The sequence below is a fragment of the Scyliorhinus canicula genome, chromosome 2 (assembly GCF_902713615.1).
Source record: "Scyliorhinus canicula chromosome 2, sScyCan1.1, whole genome shotgun sequence".
NCBI classification, from domain to species: Eukaryota; Metazoa; Chordata; class Chondrichthyes; order Carcharhiniformes; family Scyliorhinidae; genus Scyliorhinus; species Scyliorhinus canicula.
Window position 1 is genome coordinate 183,898,908 of NC_052147.1, and position 18,923 is coordinate 183,917,830.

The 18,923-nt window shown below is 41.2% G+C and overlaps 1 protein-coding gene across 1 annotated transcript in view; it reads right to left on the minus strand.

The window, feature by feature from the left end:
• Positions 1 to 2,262: 2,262 nt before the first annotated feature.
• wdr75 (WD repeat domain 75) overlaps positions 2,263 to 18,923 on the minus strand; it is a 44,143-nt gene continuing 27,482 nt past the window's right edge. Inside the window, exons 14-21 of the mRNA XM_038789186.1 lie at positions 11,689 to 11,869; positions 10,467 to 10,561; positions 10,266 to 10,361; positions 8,183 to 8,352; positions 8,031 to 8,090; positions 7,477 to 7,608; positions 5,188 to 5,279; positions 2,263 to 3,870 (exon numbers count right to left, since the gene is read on the minus strand). Coding sequence (XP_038645114.1) covers positions 3,660 to 3,870; positions 5,188 to 5,279; positions 7,477 to 7,608; positions 8,031 to 8,090; positions 8,183 to 8,352; positions 10,266 to 10,361; positions 10,467 to 10,561; positions 11,689 to 11,869 — 1,037 coding nt within the window. The 3' untranslated portion in view covers positions 2,263 to 3,659. The remainder of the gene's footprint in view (positions 3,871 to 5,187; positions 5,280 to 7,476; positions 7,609 to 8,030; positions 8,091 to 8,182; positions 8,353 to 10,265; positions 10,362 to 10,466; positions 10,562 to 11,688; positions 11,870 to 18,923) is intronic.

Sequence of the window (18,923 nt, forward strand, 5' to 3'; positions counted from 1 at the left end):
AAGATTACACATACTGCTAGGCCTTGTATTCCCTGAAAATTATACAGCTAGAGTGATTTGATCAAAGTTTTAAAGATGATCAAGCGTGCTGCTGAAGTAGAGAGAAATAATTTCCCTGTTTGTGGAGTCTAGGATAGGAGTTAAGAGTCAGATCTTTCAGGAGCAAATTTAGAAAACAATTCTACATGCAAATAGGGAATAAGTTTGGAATTCACTTCCACAAATGGCAGCTGACCCTAGGTTAATTATTAATTTTAAATCTGAGATTGATAAATTTATGTCAGCTAATGGGGTCAAGCTGAGTGTATGGAATTAGGTCATAGATTAGCTGAATGACAGAACACACTCAAGGGGCTAAATGGCCTACTCTTGTTCCTGGGGTGAAGGAACTTTTTCAGCTGTCAATTGGTTAAGCATTTATATAAAGTTTATCAACATGACTGAATGATGCTTGCATTTCTGTGGGTTAATTAGGTATAATTGGTTGTGCTGCACTTAATTTCATTTATATGTATATTTTTCAACTTTTATGGGATGTGGGTACACCAGCATTTATTGTCCATCAGCAGGTGCTGGTGAGTTGCCTTCTTGAACCGCTGTAATCCCCGAGGTGTAGGCACACCCACATCAAATGCTACTGTTCGGGAGGAAGTTCCAGGACGTTGATGCAGCAACAGTGAAGGAATGGTGAAATATTTCCAGGCCGGGGTGGTGACTGACTTGGAGGGGAACCACCAGGTGGTGGGATTTCCAGGAATCTGCTGCCTTCTAGATGGTAGTGGTCGTGGGTTTGGAAGTTGCTGCCGAAGGAAATTTGGCGAGTTCCTGCAGTAAATCTTGGAGATGGTACACATGGCTGCCAGTCGGTGGAGGAGGGTTTGAAATTTTGTGGAAGGGGTCGCAATCAAGTGGGCTGCTTTGTCTTGGATAGTAAGAAGTCTTACAACACCAGGTTAAAATCCAACAGGTTTGTTTCAAACACGAGCTTTCGGAGCACGGCTCCTTCTTCAGGTGAATGGAAAGGCTTGTTCCAGAAATGTTTATATAGACACAGTCAGAGATGCCCCGGAATGCGAGCACCTGCAGTATTCTGTGTGTCTTGGATGGTGTTGAGCTTCTTGAGTGCTGTTGGAGCTGCACTCACCCAGGCAAGTTGGGTGGGGGGGGTCAGGCGCCAAGTTATTCGCCTTGACCTGCTCTGGTAGCCACAGTATTAATATGGCTGGTCCAGTTCAGTTTCTGATCAATGGTAACATCCCAGGATGTCGATTGCGGGGGATTCAGCAATGGTAATGTCATTGAATGTCAAGGGCCGATGGTTAGATCCTCCCTTGTAGGAGATGGTCTTGTCTGGTATTTGTGTGGCACAAACATAACTTGCCACTCATCAGCCCATGTCTCGATATTGTCCAGGTCGTACTGAATTTGGACATGACCTGCTTCATTATCTGAGGAGTCGCAAATGGTGAACATTGTGCAGTCATCTGCAAACATCCCCACTTCTGACCTTATGATGGAAGGGAGGTTCATTGATGAAGCAGCTGAAGTTGGTTGAGCCTAGGACACTACCCTGAGGAACTCCAACATTTATCCTGTCAAGACTGCTCAGAATCTTTATGTTTCAAAAGATCACCTCTCACTCTTCTAAACTCCACCGAGTATATGATGTGGAGATGCCGGCGTTGGACTGGGGTGAGCACAGTAAGATGATTTACAACACCAGGTTAAAGTCCAACGGGTTTGTTTCAAACACGAGCTTTCGGAGCACTGCTCCTCCCTCAGGTGAATGAAGAGGCATGTTGCAGAAACATTTATATAGACAAAGTCAGAGATGCCAGGCAATGCGTGGAATGCGAGCATTTGCAGGTAAGAGAGAGAGAGAGAGACACAGACAGACAGACCTGGGCCAAACTTTCCAGAGTCTGCACCCTCCCTGGATTCACTTCCTTCCATTCAGTTGCTGCAAGTTACAAATTGAAGGTCAGAATGAGAAAAGAAATGGAAAGGGGGAGAAAAGAAAAAGTGTTTTACTCACAGATGTTGGAGACAGGAGTCTGTGTGCAGCTCAAGCTCATTCAGGGTTGGGGGAACAACAACTTTGCTCGGCAGAATACTCCATGTCCAGCTTCCGCACTGAGTATAGGCCAGACTGCTCAACCTTTCCTTATAAGATAATCCTCTTCACCAGAGGAATTGATTTAATGAACCTTCTCTAAACTGGTTCCAATGAAGTATATTCCTCCTTAAATAATGAGACCAAAATTGGAAGCAGCACTCTAGTTGTAATTTCACCAATTCCCTGTACAATTATAGCAAGATTTCCCTCCTTTTATATCCCATTTTTTTCAAAGAAAGGCCAAAATCCTTTTTCTTCATAATTACTTGCGGCATATTCATGCTAACATTTTGTGATACATATACGAGGACACTCCGATCCTTCTGTACGGCAGCATTTCACATTCTCTCTCCATTTAAATAATTTTCTGCTTTCCTATTCTACACCCAACACATTTTCCTGTATTATATTAAATCTGCCAAATATTTTTGGACATCAAGCTATCCTTTATCTCTTTGCTTCCTCCTTGCTTTCCTATCTTTGAATTGACAGCAAATTTGGCTACAATGCACACTGTTCCTTCACAGTTTTCACGGATTAGGTTCTGGAATGCACTGTATGAGAGTATGGTTAAAGCAAGTTCAATCGGGGCATTCAAGAGGGAAGTGGATTACTATCTGAAAGGGAACAATGTGCAGGGTGAAGGAAAGTGAGCGGCAGTAGGTGAATTAATCCTTTGTAGCTAGCACAGACATCACCAGTTGAATATCCTCCTTCTGTGCTGTACCCATTCTCTGAAGTCATTATTATAGTTGTAAAGTTGAGGCCCCAGCACTGACCTCCCACTGCCAACCTGAAAATTACCTATGTATCCTAATTTGTTTCTCGTCAGTTAGCTAATCCTTTCTCCACGCTAATACATTACTCATAATACCATGATTGTGTATTAACCTTTTATGTGGTACCTTATTGAATACCTTTTGGAAATCCAAATATATTACATCTAGTGGTTCCCCCTTCTCCTCCCTATTTGCTACAACCTTAAAGAACTCTGATAAATTTATTAAACAAGATTTTCCTTTCAGACAGCCGATTGTATTGTAACTTTCTAAATGTCTTGCTACTTGCTTAATATAGAATTCTAGCAGTTCCCCAAGACAGATGATTAGCTCACAGCTTCCTCTTTACTGTCTCCCTCCTTTCTTGACATTACATTTGCAGCTTTCCAATCCGCTGGGATCTTTCCAGAACCTGGAGAACTTTGGGAGATTGCAACCAATGCATCCACCATCTCTGCACCACTTATTTTAAAAACAGTGGATATAGGCCATCAGGCCCCAAGAATTTGACAACTTTTAGTCCCATTAGTGTTCTTAGTACCTTTTCCTTGAGTGCTAATGATCAGTTCAATTTCCTTCCTTCTGCCTCTTGATTTTCTATTATTATTGGTTTGTCTTTTTTACCATTAAGATAAGGAACACAAATAGCTTATTTAAAAAAATATATATACAGATAAGCACGAGTAAATGTTTGTTCTAAAAATATTCAACACTTTATCTGGTCATTTTCCAGCAGATCCCCAGCTGTAATCAATCTTTCCAGTCTATACTGCAGTTAGCCAGCTGTAGCTAACCTTCCGAAGTTTTTTCAGTTCCTTTTCTTCAGATTTAGTCAGTTTAGGTAATTGTTCCTCCGATGAAAATGCTTTCTTCATTTCTTGCTCATTTTCAATGGGATTCATCTCCACATCAGAATCATCTTCATCTTTCTCATTCTCACTCTCCATTTCCAAGTCCTCGTGTTCTTCTTTTGTACTAATTTTAAAGATCGCAAAAATGCACAATCATATCAAAATAGAGGGTTAGATCGTGAATTTTTCTCCTTTCAATTGAATATGGGAGACATGATTTGAATGCAATACTTCAATTCATTTGGCTGATTATTTCAAACATTTATCACTACGAGTAAAGATTTCTTCATTGTATCAATTTACTTTCTACTATGTCCCCCATCCTACTGTCTTGGTGTACTTTATGGCAATAATCTAGTTTTATCCTTTTTATTACATGTAACATCACCACGGCTCGCCCTTGTGGTCTTTCAAAACATCAAACCCCAAGATTCTTTAACCTTTAGCACGTAGGTTATAGGTGAGATGAGCGTCTATACAAGTTCAAACAACTTAATTATTAGTAATAAAATTATTTTCGATATTAATTAATTCTATATTCAATTAATTAATTTTGATATTAAAAGGTGTTTTAAACGCAAGCTGTGGCATACTCATATCACCAGAATAATGTGTCAATTAAGTAGCAATTCAAAATTACAAACGTGTTCCTACTTATTGAATGGTAAGCTGTAATCAAATAAATTTCTCTGAATACTTGCTTCATTTGAAAATATAATGCTGTTGCTGGAATGTGAAAATTCACTACAATTAAGATATCTGATTATTGTAATTTTGTTGATTACAGGGAAATAGAGATCTTATTTAGGAATGTTGACCTGAATTTAACATAATCCAATGTATTGCAAAATTTTACATTAATGTTGTTGGTCTGTATTCTAGGATTCCAATAGCTTCTTTAATTCCATCACTATATTGTTATAACAACAAAAGCACAATGCCTCAAGTCCCTTTTTTCTTTTCATGATAATTCTGCAATGAATAAAAATTAAGTCCTCATTTTTTAAACCTACTTAATACTTTGATTTCAGCTTTTACTTGAGATTGTCAATCAGCAACTAAACTCAACACAAAATTTGCTTCATTTCCCTCCGCTCCTTCTCGTTTCCTTGCTTTGTGCTTCTGCACAGTCCAGTTCCTTTCCCTGCTCTTCATGGGTTTTCAGTTAATGCAACAATTGGCAAGTACAGGATCCATTTTAGCTTACTGTGTGGAGTAAAGGTTTATTGCATAATAGAGGATTTAAAGGCAAGAAGAAAAATCCAAATATAACGGTAAATAAGGTGACTGAAGAGCCATATGTGGAGCCCGAATAATTTCGAATTCTGCATTAATAGAAAGAAAGTGGGTGTAATCGCAAAGGACATGCCTGTTTTGGTAAGAATTTAATTGCATCTAGATGAAGTCATGTATCCCAAAGCTATCAATCTATTCATCTTACCTTATGCCCATTTTGGGTATCAGCAATGAATTCACAAACATCAAACAGAGAAATGATGCATTTGGCAGAACATGAGCTGGTGTATGAAGCATCTAGAAAAAAGTAAATAGTTTTTTTAAAAGAAAGCTGTCGTAGTGAGGACTTGGTATTTTTAATTGCTCATTGCTGAGGGTAAATCAACATCTGACATGTGGGAGGCGTTCAAATATCAGTTGAAAGGAATTCAGGACCGACATGTTCCTGTGAGGAAGATGGATAAATATGGCAAATTTTGGGAACATTGGACAACGAGAGGTATTGTAGGCCTTGTCAAAAAGAAAAAGGAGGAATTTGTCAGGGCTAGCAGGCTGGGAACAGACGAAGCCTGCGTGGAATATAAGGAAAGTAGGAAGGAACTTAAGCAAGGAGTCAGGAGGTCTAAAACGGGTCACGAAAAGTCATTGGCAAATAGGGTTAAGGAAAATCCCAAGGCTTTTTACACGTACATAAAAAGCAAGAGGTAGCCAGGGAAAGGGTTGGCCCACTGAAGGACAGGGGAGGGTGTCTATGTGTGGAGCCAGAGGTACTAAATGAATACTTTGCATCAGTATTCACCAAAGAGAAGGAATTGGTGGATGTTGAGTGTGGAGAAGGGTGTGTAGATAGCCTGGGTCACATTGAAATCCAAAAAGATGATGTATTGGGCGTCTTGAAAAATATTAAGGTAGATAAGTCCCCAGGGCCTGATGGGATCTACCCCAGAATACTGAAGGAGGCAAGAGAAGAAACTGCTGAGGCCTTGACAGAAATCTTTGGACCCTCATTGTCTTCAGGTGATGACCCAGAGGACTGGAGAATAGCCAATGTTGTTCCTTGTTTAAGGAACAAGGATAATCCAGGGAACTACAGGCCGGTGAGCCTTACGTTGGTGGTAGGGAAATTACTGGATAGAATTCTTCGAGACAGGATCTACACCCATTTGGAAGCAAGTGGACGTATTAGCGAGAGGCAGCACGGTTTTGTGAAGGGGAGGTCGTGTCTCACTAACTTAATGGAGCTTTTCGAGGAGGTCACTAAAATGATTGATGCAGGTAGGGCAGTGGATGTTGTCTATGTTGATTTCAGCAAGGCCTTTGACAAGGTCCCTCATGGCAGACTGGAACAAAAGGTGAAGTCACACGGGATCAGAGATGAGCTGGCAAGATGGATACAGAACTGGCTAGGTCATAGAAGGCAGAGAGTAGCAATGGAAGGGTGCTTTTCTGATTGGAGGGCTGTGACTAGTGGTGTTCCACAGGAATCAGTGCTGGGACCTTTGCTGTTCGTAGTATATATAAATTATTTGGAGGAAAATGTAACTGGTCTGATTAGTAAGTTTGCGGACGACACAAAGGTTGGTGGAATTGCGGATAGCGATGAGGACTGTCAGAGGATACAGCAGGATTTAGATCGTTTGGAGACTTGGGCTGAGAGATGGCAGATGGTGTTTAATCCGGACAAATCTGAGGTAATGCATTTTGGAAGGTCTAATGCAGGTAGGGAATCTACAGTGAATGGCAGAACCCTCATGAGTATTTACAGTCAGCGAGATCTAAGTGTACAGGTCCACAGGTCACTGAAAGGGGCAACAAAGGTGGAGAACGTAGTCAAGAGGCATAAGGAATGGTTGCCTTCATTTGCCGGGGCATTGAGTATAAAAATTGCCAATTCATGTTGCAGCTGTATGGAACCTTAGTTAGGACACACTTGGAGTATAGTGTGCAATTCTGGTCGCCACACTACCAGAAGGACGTGGAGGCTTTAGAGAGGGTGCAGAGGAAATTTACCACGATGTTGTCTGCTATGGAGAGCATTAGCTATGAGGAGAGGTTGAATAAACTCGGTTTGTTCTCACTGGAACGACGGAGGTTGAGGGGCGACTTGATAAGAAGTCTACAAAATTATGAGGGGCATAGACAAAGTGGATAGCCAGAGACTTTTTCCCAGGGTAGAGGGGTCAATTACTAGGGGGCATAGGTTTAAGGTGCGAGGGGAAAGGTTTAGAGGAGATGTACGAGGCAAGTTTTTTATTTTAACAGAGGGTAGTGGGTGCCTGGAACCCGCTGCCGGAGGAGGCAGTGGAAGCAGGGACCATAGTGACGTTTAAGGGGCATCTTGACAAGTACATGAATAGGATGGGAATAGAGAGATATGGACCCCAGAGGTGTCGAAGATTTAGTTTAGACGGGCAGCATGGTCGGCGCAGGCTTGGAGGGCCAAAGGGCCTGTTCCTGTGCTGTATTTTTCTTTGTTCATTATTCAAGTACTCACTTGGTTAATTGTAGCAGATCCTTCAGGCAGTGCAGTTTGCTCTGTTTCTGATCCAAAATTGGTTTGTTGTTCCCTATGTTTTCCCAGCAACACATGGAAAGGAGTCTTGGGAATGTTTTCTTCTATGACCAGCTGAAGGAAAATTGAATGCTGTTATAAAGTTGCCGGTGAACATTGATTTTCCAATACTATCAAATTTACAGATCACACATGGAAGGAAGAAAGCTTGTAAAACTCTTGTCACAAGATGTTGCTACCTTTTTAGTCAAACATCAGTTAACAACATCCTAAAGCTCACAGCCTCAAATCTGCAACTGGGTACTCACTGCCCTTTTAGTTACGTCACAAAAGCTCCCATTCGTTGCACCAGAGAGTGAATCACTGATTGCATTCTAATTTCACAATTTATATAGCATTCCAGTATAGGGCTCAAAAGTGTTTTTAACTTGTATATGTTCAACAATAAACTTCTTTCATATGATATATGATTTATACAAAAGAAAACATTATTTCCTCTGGCCACTTTATCTTTGCACAAACCACATATACAGTACCTGCTTGCTCGATGGTGTCAACCTTTCTTCTACAGATTCTGTACCGAATGTCATCAAGCTCTGTGAGGGGAAAAAATGCTCATCAACTTATTAAATGCTTAATTTAGCAGTAAATATCGTGTTTGTAACTTCACTGTTTACATTTGTGTTACCTGTGAAGCAGAGAGGAAGTACAGCTGGGATCTGACTAGCCACTGGTTATTGTCAGAATGATAGTCCTCAGGAACTTCTCTGGGAACAAAGAGCGCCCATTGGACTCGACCAGAACACACATTTGTCTGCATGTACAAGGGCCGTGGCTCATTAGGCTTAAAAACAAACACTGCAGCAAAAAAAAAAGACATGAATAAAAAAAGGCTGGAGGAACTTAAATTCTGAAAAGCTGAGAAAAAGTTACAGAATATTAGAAGTGTTGGAAAAGCTTAGCATGTCTGGCAGCAAATGTGGAGAAGAATGTTTTGAATCGAATATGACACTTTGTTCAAAACACATTTTTGACTTGAAACAGTAACTCTCATTTCTCCCTGCCCAGATACTTCCAGCCCTGCTGACATTTTCCAACACCTTCAATTTTTATTTTAGGTTTTCAGCATCTGCAGCATTTTGCTTTTATTCTGGAATATGAAAAAAGTGACCCAACTTTAAAAATAAAAGGGAATACATTCCACTTCTGTGCTCGTGTCCTTCCATAGAATGAATGGTTGGAAAAACATAAAAAAATGGGGAGCACAGTAGAATTTTTACCCGAATATTTTTAATATGCTGGAGAGTGCTTAAAATTTCAAGTAATTCCAACATCAAAAGTTCATAAATATAGACACAACACTTCTATGTGTAAGCAATTTTAATTTACAGAAGTTATGAATAGTTGTGATTTTAAAAGGTAAATTTAAGTCAACCTTACAGACTACTTTATAAGAATACTGGAATTATGCGGACTGAAGAAACTACTTTAAGTAATTTTCATGAGAATTTGTGCAGCATTATTCAAAGCTGAATTGGCTTACTCTAGTCTTACATTAAATTTAGAATAGTATGCATAGACACCCCAGCAACTAATATGATAATGTTTATTTGATGAGATTTTAAGGTTTGTTTTTGGTTACAGAAGTGTTGCTCCAAACAAATTGCAGAGAAAAGTGCATTATGCGCACAGAACAGTTAATATGGTGAAAAGAAGATTTTGTATGTAACATCTTTCACTGTGGCATTCTAGAAAAAAAATCTTCAAATTGAAAGGGCACGGCAATGCATTGTAAAGAGTCAGAAACTGCAGATTTATGCATCCTGCTCTTTCTCCCCCAATGACCCCATCACAGAATTGTGTGGCCATGGTTCATGTGTCAGTGACAAATCAATTCTAGAATATGGTTTTCCCAGTTACTGCCATGGGAGGGGTAAAAATACATCTGTGTGGTCACATCTCCAGTCCATTCTCTCAGACACTATCACAAATCATGGAGTTGTCTATTACCAAAGGCAGTGTACGATGGCGCTTTTAATCTGACTTTCTCATGAAGGCAGATGAAAAATTAATCACAAATGAAGTGACAATTAAGTAAAAAAATAAAGGTAACATTTTGCAGTACGATCCACTTATTTCACAAATCTCTCAAAAGGACAGCTCTGGGAATTAAGCTATTTTTAAAAAGATTGCACTTAAAACCAGTGAGAACTAGGTTTTAGCTGTAAATGAAATAGGGAATATACTTTCTGCAAAATTTTGTGACAAGTGATCAACTGAAAATGGTAATCAGATAGTTTTTAAATACAAACTGTGGCAGCACTGTAAAAAAACATATGATAATTGTTTAATTTACTTCAGTGACCAGATGCAGAATAAATTTTGGGGCAGCACGGTAGCATTGTGGATAGCAATATTGCTTCACAGCTCCAGGGTCCCAGGTTCGATTCCGGCTTGGGTCACTGTCTGTGCGGAGTCTGCACATCCTCCCAGTGTGTGCGTGGGTTTCCTCCGGGTGCTCCGGTTTCCTCCCACAATCCAAAGATGTGCAGGTTAGGTGAATTCGCCATGCTAAATTGCCGTTAGTGTCCAAAATTGCCCTTAGTGTTGGGTGGGGTTACTGGGATATGGGGATAGGGTGTTGATCTTGGGTAGTGTGCTCTTTCCAAGAGCCGGTGCAGACTCGATGGGCCAAATAGCCTCCTTCTGCACTGTAAATTCTATATAAAAAACTATATATAAATTGCAAATAAATCAACTATTGTACTCACAGTCTGTAGTCCTAGTAAATTCAGTAAAAGCAGCAACATTCTCAGACAGAGGGTCAACTTGCAAAACCTTTACGTTTAACTGTGTGCTCCATTCCACTGCAAAAAAATAATAGTGTCAACTCAACAGCTGTTTAATGATCGTAAACAGTGAGATTATAAAATCAGATAGTATTTTGTCAAAGAAAAAAATTCATAACTCACAGATACAACTCAGAAGGTTCCAACAGCACAAAAATCCATTGTCTGTTGTACCAAGGAGATATTTGGAACAACTCAGTCTTCCAAAGGCAAGATCTCTGGAAAAATTGGAAAGAAATGTTGAATTCTTCAAAATAATGTTAATATTTGATTAGTTTGCATCAAATTACCCATCATTTGCCATAATTATCAAATGGTCAGGGGAAAAACGCAATTATGAAATGGACTGTTGTGATGAAAGTGGCATTGTGTCATAAATGCTTGGAAACTTCATCACTAAAGCAGGAAATGCAGGAGGGGAGGGGAAGGAAGAGCCACTTTGGAATGGTTCCTTAACATATTTCCACTGCGGAGAACTTAATGGGCTGCCAACTGCACGGAGGCTGGAAGCTGGTTTATAGAGTCACGGGACCAATTTACAGCAATTTTGTGGCCTCACTGGTATCTCGCTGAAGGTGTTGTGGTCCCTCAAACATATGTGGAGGCCACCTGATTAACAGAGACAGACTAACCAGCAGAGCCAGAGAGCCCATGCCACAAAGAAGGGGCTGCATTCATGCATGCACACAATCGATCTTCGAGAGGGGTATTCCCTCTAGCCCCATTCATCTATCTATCTCGTTATCTGTGACTGTTGTGCAGGCAAGTGAAGGCACCTCCATTAAGACATCCTTGCAGTCCCGACCTCTCCTACTGGTGTTGCTGATGACCTAGAGTTGCCAGCTTTTTAACTAGGCCAGCAGCCTGCAAGGTGCGCTTGGCGATGGCCATGGTTTCCAGGAAGACTGCTCTGCTCGTTTTGCTATGTGCAATGCGTGATTGGGACCCTCATTTGGTCCCCACATCAGGATCCCGAAGTCTGCAGCACAATCGCGCCCATTATTTTTATTCTCTGACCACCTGAACAGAAACTTTTGTTCAGTTTCCATGTCAATTTGGTTTTCATCAAAATAAAAGCTCATCATACAGGAAGAACCAGGAGATATCGGCATTAGCTGACATTGTCAGGGTAAACTGAAGTTTCTCCACAGTTGTCAAGTAGCTGGAAATTGGGTGATATAATACATCTCAACAGTGTAGATAAATGCCAAATTTCTCCAAAGGTGAAATATTACTTTCAAAATTAAGAGCCAAATGGCATATTTATATCTTACAGTCGACAGCAATTTTATCAGTAGAAGCAGCTCTGCAGCCAGATTGCAAAAAATTCCCTTGGAGGACTCACCGTATTTTGCCAGGTGGGTGACAGAAGGTGCATTTCAGATCCCAAGTGTCTGGATCCCATAAAGTAATGATTTGTTCAAAGCTGACTGCAAGCAGGGAACCATCTTCAGAGAAACTACAATTTGTGGCCTGAAGGTGGTGATACTTGCCCACAAAATCACAGCTCCAGCTTACACTTGTCCCTGGAAATGAATTGCAAGATAGATAACACAGCATGTGAAAGGCAAAGTGCAGACTTTGTAACTCCTCTGATCAATTATTTGAACCTTTGCACTGGTAATTCAGCCAAATTTTATTTTAAGTACTTTACCTCAAGCGGTTTCAAGAAACTCTCTAAACAAAAACAGAAGAGCAATTTGGTATCAGCGTTAATACTCCTTTAGAAGAGTGGCTATGACATACATTCACACAAAGTAAATCACTGTCCCCCTATGATAACCGAATCACATGCAATGAATGGACTAATACAAGTCATTTGGTCAGGAAATAAGGAATGAAAATGTCAGGACTTTGTTTATTTCATAGAAGTTTTTGATGACAAATCAGAAGCAAAATTGTTGGAACCATGTCCAACATGATTCAGTATCTCCAAATGGGAATCTATGCAACAGCACCTTCTACTGTTGAATTGCTTGCATTTACAAAATACATCTAGAATATACAAGTCCCAGAATTTCCAATCTCCAGCAGCTCTTACCCAGGAGGTACAGAGAATATTTTGGGGGAACCACCCGGAAATTGCCACACAAGGATTGCATGAGAATTGCCTGGGAAGTTTAAACTTCTGATGGACAATTACCTTGGACTCGGAACCATCCAATACTCCCATTTAAATTGGAAACTTTGGATGGTTCTACCCCTCTTCACAGAATAGTTATGCAGGAAAAGTGAGAAGAACTGAAACCACTTTTAACTGCTGGTTAACCATAATATTGACCTGTCCCCTACCCCACTGCACCCCGAAGACTTCCCTCCACTCCAGACTACTCTCCTACCCCCCATCACGAACCCCATAACTCCCCTAACCCACAGCCCTTGAACACCACCCCCCACAGCTCCGACTGCACCCAAACCGTCCCGAAAAACCCCCAACTCCCCAAGATACCTCAACCATCCCACCAACTACTCTCCTCATCTCCCAATCCATCCTACTCACCCCCAACCCATCCTACCACCCCCACCAACAAATTATGTAAATGAGCCATAATCTCACACAACTCCATCAGATCTTCTTTCAACCTTTTTTGCTCTAAAGAGAAGAACCGCAACTTCAATCTATTTGTAACTAAAATCCCTCATCCCTGGAACCATTTTTACAACTCTCTAACCTCTCACATCTTTCCTACAGTGTGGTGACCAGAACTGGATGAAATATCCAGCTGCAGACTAAGCCACTTGACATTCGATGGCATTGCATTGCTGAATCCCCCCCCACCACCCCACCCACCCCCGCCCAAGTCAACATTCTGTGGGAGGTTACTATTGATCAGAAACTAAACTGGACTGGACACGTTCCTTCACGGTCGCTGGGGCAACATCCTGGAAATCTCCCCACCACCTAACAATACAGTGGGTGCACCTACAGCTCAAGGACTCAAACGGTTTAAGAAGGCAACTCACCACCACCTTATGAAGGGCAACAAACGCTGGCCTAACCAACGACTCCCACATCTCCTTAAAATATGTAAAAAAGCAGTTTTATTAAGGTTCAGCATAACTTCCCCGCTTTTGTACTCAATACCTCTATATAATGTCCATAATCCCAAAAGCTTTGCCAATTCTTTAACAATATATCCTGTCACCTTCAAAGATCTATGCACATGGACCCTCAGGACTCTGCTCCTGCACATTCTTTAGAATTGCACCATGATGTCTATATCCTCCCGATCCCTTTAGCTAAAACTATATAGGCTCACACTTCTCTTTATTAAATTCCTTCGGCCACTTGTCATGGCAAAAAACTCCACAATACCAATGAAAAAGAATTTCTGAAGTGTGTTTCGAAGAATTTTCTTTATTGGAATGTTTCTGGTTGAAAGAACCAACAATACCTTCGTTCTTGGAGTCAAATGAATGAAGTGTCAGTAGCGGAACGTTTAGGCATCATAGATTTTACAGTGCAGAAGGAGGCCATTCGGCCCATCAGGTCTGCACCGGTCCTTGGAAAGAGCACCCGACTTAAGGGCACTTAAGAGCTCCAACCTATCCCCGGAACTCACCAACCCCAGCTAACCTTTTTTTTGGACAATTTCTCATGGCTAATCCACCTAACCTGCACATCTTTGGACTGTGGGAGGAAACTCCGGAGCACCTGGAGGAAACCCACGCAAACACGGGAAGAATGTGCAGACTCCGCAAAGACAGTGACCCAAGCCAGGAATTGAATCTGGGACCCTGGAGCTGTGAAGCAAATGTGCTAACCACTGTGCTACCGTGCTGCCCTATCATTGCATTATAAAATTTAGTCATAATGGGGCAGGAGGAGGCTATTCAGCCTATCAAGTCCATGTCAGCTCGCCATACAGCAATTCAATCAGTCCTATTCCCTTGCAAGTTCCAGGGCATTGCCACTCACTGAGTTTTAAAAAAGTTCCCCTCTTATCCTTCCAGTATCTCTTGCCCAAATCCTGAAATATGTGTGCCTAGTCCTTGTACCTTCAGCTGATGAGAACAGTTTTACTTTGCCTACCTTATCAAACCTACCACAATCTAGTCCACCTTTATCAAATCTACCCTCAATCTCTTTTGCTCCAAGGAGATTCCGACCTAACCTCTACCTCAGCCCTGGAACTATTCTGGTACATCTTTTTAGGGTAACTATGGAAATGGACAAGGACCAATCCAAAGTAAAAATTATTAAATGGCTGAGTACCATTTCAGTAGGGCGAGAACTGCCTTGGCTCAGGTAAATTGGATCAAAGACTGGAGGACAAAACAGTAATCAATAGACTGTCTTTGAAGAGTAGAGTGATGTACATTTTCACAAAAGGAAAAGGTGGGACAAACAAAGCCAGAGCTTCCTGGATGATGAAAAAAGTAAAGGGTAAGATGATGCAGAAAACTAGTGCCTATGCCAGAGTCAGGTTTGATCAGTGAGAACCAAGCTGAGTATAGAAAACTCAGAGGGGAAGCAAAAGGAGAAATACGAAAAGTCAGGAAAAAGAATAAGATAATGGGAGCAAACATGAAAAGGAATCAAAACGTCTTTTAAAGCCATTGAAATATGGAAAATAGGAGGCCATTCGGCCCTTCTAGTTCAGCTCTGCCAATCATTATGATCATGGCTGATCATCCAACTCAATACCCTGATCCCACCTTCCCTCCATATCCTTTGATCCCCTTCGCTCCAAGTGCTATACCTAACTCCTTCTTGAAAACATGCACTATTTGTATGTTGCTTCACTGTTTTCTGTGTAGCAAAGGCTCACTACTCTCTGGGTAAAGATTCTTCCCCATTTCAATCATAAACAGTCTATCCTGTATCCTCAGACGATGACCCTTGGTTCGGTACACGCCTACCATTGGGAGCATCCTTCTTGCATCTACCCTTTCTAGTCCTGTTAGGATTTTATACGTTTCTATGCGATTCCCCCCTCGTTCTTTTGAACTCCAGTGAATACAATCCTAACCAATAAATCTCTCCTCACATGTCAGGCCTGCCATCCCGGAATCAGTCTGGTGAACCTTCACTGCACTCCCTCTATAGCAAGAACATAAAAATAGTAAAAGGGAAAAGACATGGGGGGGAACTATTAGGCACCAAAATTGGGATTTATGCATGGAAGCACAGGGCATGGTCAAGGTACTATGAGTACTTTGCAGCTGTCTTTCACAAAGAAGCACAGACTGCCAATGTCAGAGGGCAGGATTTTGACATGCACTATGCCAGGTTGCATCTGTATTGCTGATGATACTGCTGTTGTAGGAAGAACATGGACATGGCCATAATCTCAATTATTGCAAGCAACACAATACAGGAATGGTGTTCAACAGTCTGAAATGTGCCAATATGTCACAGATCATTTTATTTGGTTCTATTTATTCCAGAGCTGGCAAATGTCCTAATTCATGTAAAATAGGGCCATGCCAACTCATCAAGACAAAGACAATCTTCGAAGATGTCTTGGTTTCTTTATATCTTGTCTCGATACATTCCCAACTTTGCCCAAAAATCTTTACGGAAAGGAAGCTGTTGAGAAAAGATGTGTGCTTCCTGTCCACGCCGACCACCGATACCCTCTTCATCAGACATAGTCAAACTCGGGGGTGAAACCCTTGGGTGGGTCGCGGGCGGTAGTCGGGAGGGTCGCGGAGCAGTCCGTCGCGGCACTCCCGATCGCGCAAATCTGCGCGCAACAGCCGGCTGTTAATAACGCCGGCTGCAAGCGGCCTTCAAAATGGCCACGAACATGTAAAAGAAACGCCCATTATTGGGCACGCATGCGCAGTGCGCCCACTTTTTTTAAAAACGGTCGCAGCTTTTTATTTTACAAGTGCGAGGGGATTTTATTCATTTAATTTATTCATTTAAGTTATTCATTTTATTTTTATTTATTTTTTTACAAGTTCGGGGGGGGGTTTATTTGATAGAATTTTACAGGAAAAATTGCAGAACTTTGGACAGATGGAGGGAGACTCCATACTTTCCGACACCTGAAGGCTTCACCTTCATCCAGCAGGTTCCATTGGAGGAGCGTGTACAAGGGCAAAGGGACCCAAAACCATTTCCTCCATTTTTGTCAGCAGCAAAAAAGGCAAGAGAAAATGGTGGGTGGGCAGTGCAGGTCGGCCGGCATGAGTCGCGAAGCTCGGCCGGCGTGGGTCGCGAAGCTCGGCCGGTTGGTAAAAATGGGTCCCCGGAAAAAAAGTTTGAAGAACACTGCTTTTCACAATACCAAAAGCCATTATCAGAACTCAGAAGCACTGACATTAAAATTTAGGGAGACAAGTACCTTGGAGATAGATGCCTCACACAAAAGACTGGAACATGTACACTACAAAAAGGTAAACCGTTTGTATTTGCTTCAAAATCTGACACAATTCACCTACTCCAATATTGAGCCAAAAACATTAGATTTAGTGTTTTGAATCCTGTGTTTTCATACCTATTTAGCAAAAGGTTTGTGGTACAGACCAATCACAAGCCACTGGAGATGATTTGGTGAAAACCATTGACAAATGCAACATCAAGATTGCAACATCACTTGATAAAGATTCAAGGTTGTGACTGTGAGGTTAAGTACAAGCCAGGTAACTTGAAGGTCACATTGCATGCGCTTAGCAGATTGCCTAACCCACGACAACAGACAACGTATTCGGAAATCTACAAATTGACTGCATCGACAACGAACCTGAAGATGCTCGCCAAATTGATCAGTATATTTTGCACAATGCAAATGCCAGCAGCTATAAGAAACAACAAAATAAACATGAAAGCAATCGCTGACAGATGGCCTGATTCAATTCAGAATGTCCACAAACACGCAAGACCTTTTTGGCCTCATCAGGATGTGTTAGGCATCTCCCAGGGAGTCACTTTTAAAGGCAGGCTGGTTACCAAGTCAGAGTCTTTGTGACCCGATATTCTTCAACCACTTCATCACTCACACGTGGACATAGATTGTACTGGAAGACTCACAACAGAAACAGTCTACTGACCGGGTATAAACAATGACATTGAAGTCATCATTGGGAAGTGCAAAACATATGAAAAGCATATGCTAATTCAGCACAAAGAACCACTGATCCCACATGAAGTCCCTACCCATCCTTGGTCCAAAATTGCATCAGACCTCTTTCATGTGAATGCACTGGTTTCATAATCACTGTCAACTACTGAAATAACCTATTATTCGACAATCGCACAATGCGGCAAGCACACCTTTTGCACACTTTAAATGTTATTTTTCTTTATTTTGGTGCGCCCAGCAAGATCATTACGGATAGCAGTCTGCGATATATTGGTACAGCCGAGCTGAATGATTTGCCCAGTAAAATCTCTAATTATCAAATGTAGATAGACCAAGTAAAATCAGTGAAGAAAGTGGATATTTTAGAAATACTTTCGATGTTTATTTTATTCTGTGAAACAGACTTGTCGCTGTGCATGTGACTTTCGATGTTTATTTTATTCTGTGAAACAGACTTGTCGCTGTGCATGTGACTAATTTAATTAAAGAACGTTTGTCTGCAGGGTTGAGGACATTAAATTAGTATAGGTGTGAAAGACATGCACTTGAACTAAAATTAGTCAAGTTGAATTTTCTACAAGTAAATAATAATAATAATAATAACCTTTTATTGTCACAAGTATGAAGTTATTGTGAAAAGCCCCTAGTCACCACATTCCGGCACCTGTTTGGGTAAGCTAGTACGGGAATTGAACCCACGCTGCTGGCCTTGTTCTGCACCACAAACCAGCTGTTTAGCCCTGAGCTAAACCAGCTTGGGTACTGGATCGCTACTTGGCACTTCCACCAGAAATCCAGCAGTTTGTAGCACGGAAATCTCAAATATACCCAGAGTTAGAAGATGAAAATTAGATTGGGGATGTGGCTTTTCCCACTGACATCGTGGTCACCTGAGCTTGTTTAATGAGTCACTGCAGGGGAAAAAAAAAATCACCTCTTGCCCACAGTAGTTGCTTGTGCAAGAAAATTCATACTGCACCTGCAGTTAGTGTCTACTCAGTTACCTCGCTTCCCAAATTTGGAAAAATTTTTGGAAAAATACTCTGATCAAGGAATTAAATACGATCCATCAGTACACATAAAAGTGCAATCTACACTGGTAGAATGTTTTTTTGAGAACCACTTTTTTCCTCCCAGTGATCTGAAGCTCTTCCTCAAATCTATTTGAGTTTTATCAGAGCAATTGTGGCATAGTACGTCAAACCATCCAAAGAGGAAAGATGTATGAGAATTTTGGTTGAATAGCTACAGTCCAGTTGTCCGACATTGCATTGCAAAGTTGATGTCAATATTTGGATCAACACACGTGAGCAGACCTTTTCTGCAATGGCACACATCAAATGCAAGAAGCACAACAGACTAATGGATGGAAACCTCAGTGCTGAATTGCGAAGCGTTTACACAATCGCTGAGTCCTAATCTAAGAAAGCTTGTGGAGGACAGATCCAACCAGAAGTCACATTAATGTAGATAAAGTGTAAATATTACATTTGTTTTTGCCATCTGAAATTGATAGTAGTTCTATGAATGCATGAATAAGTATTTA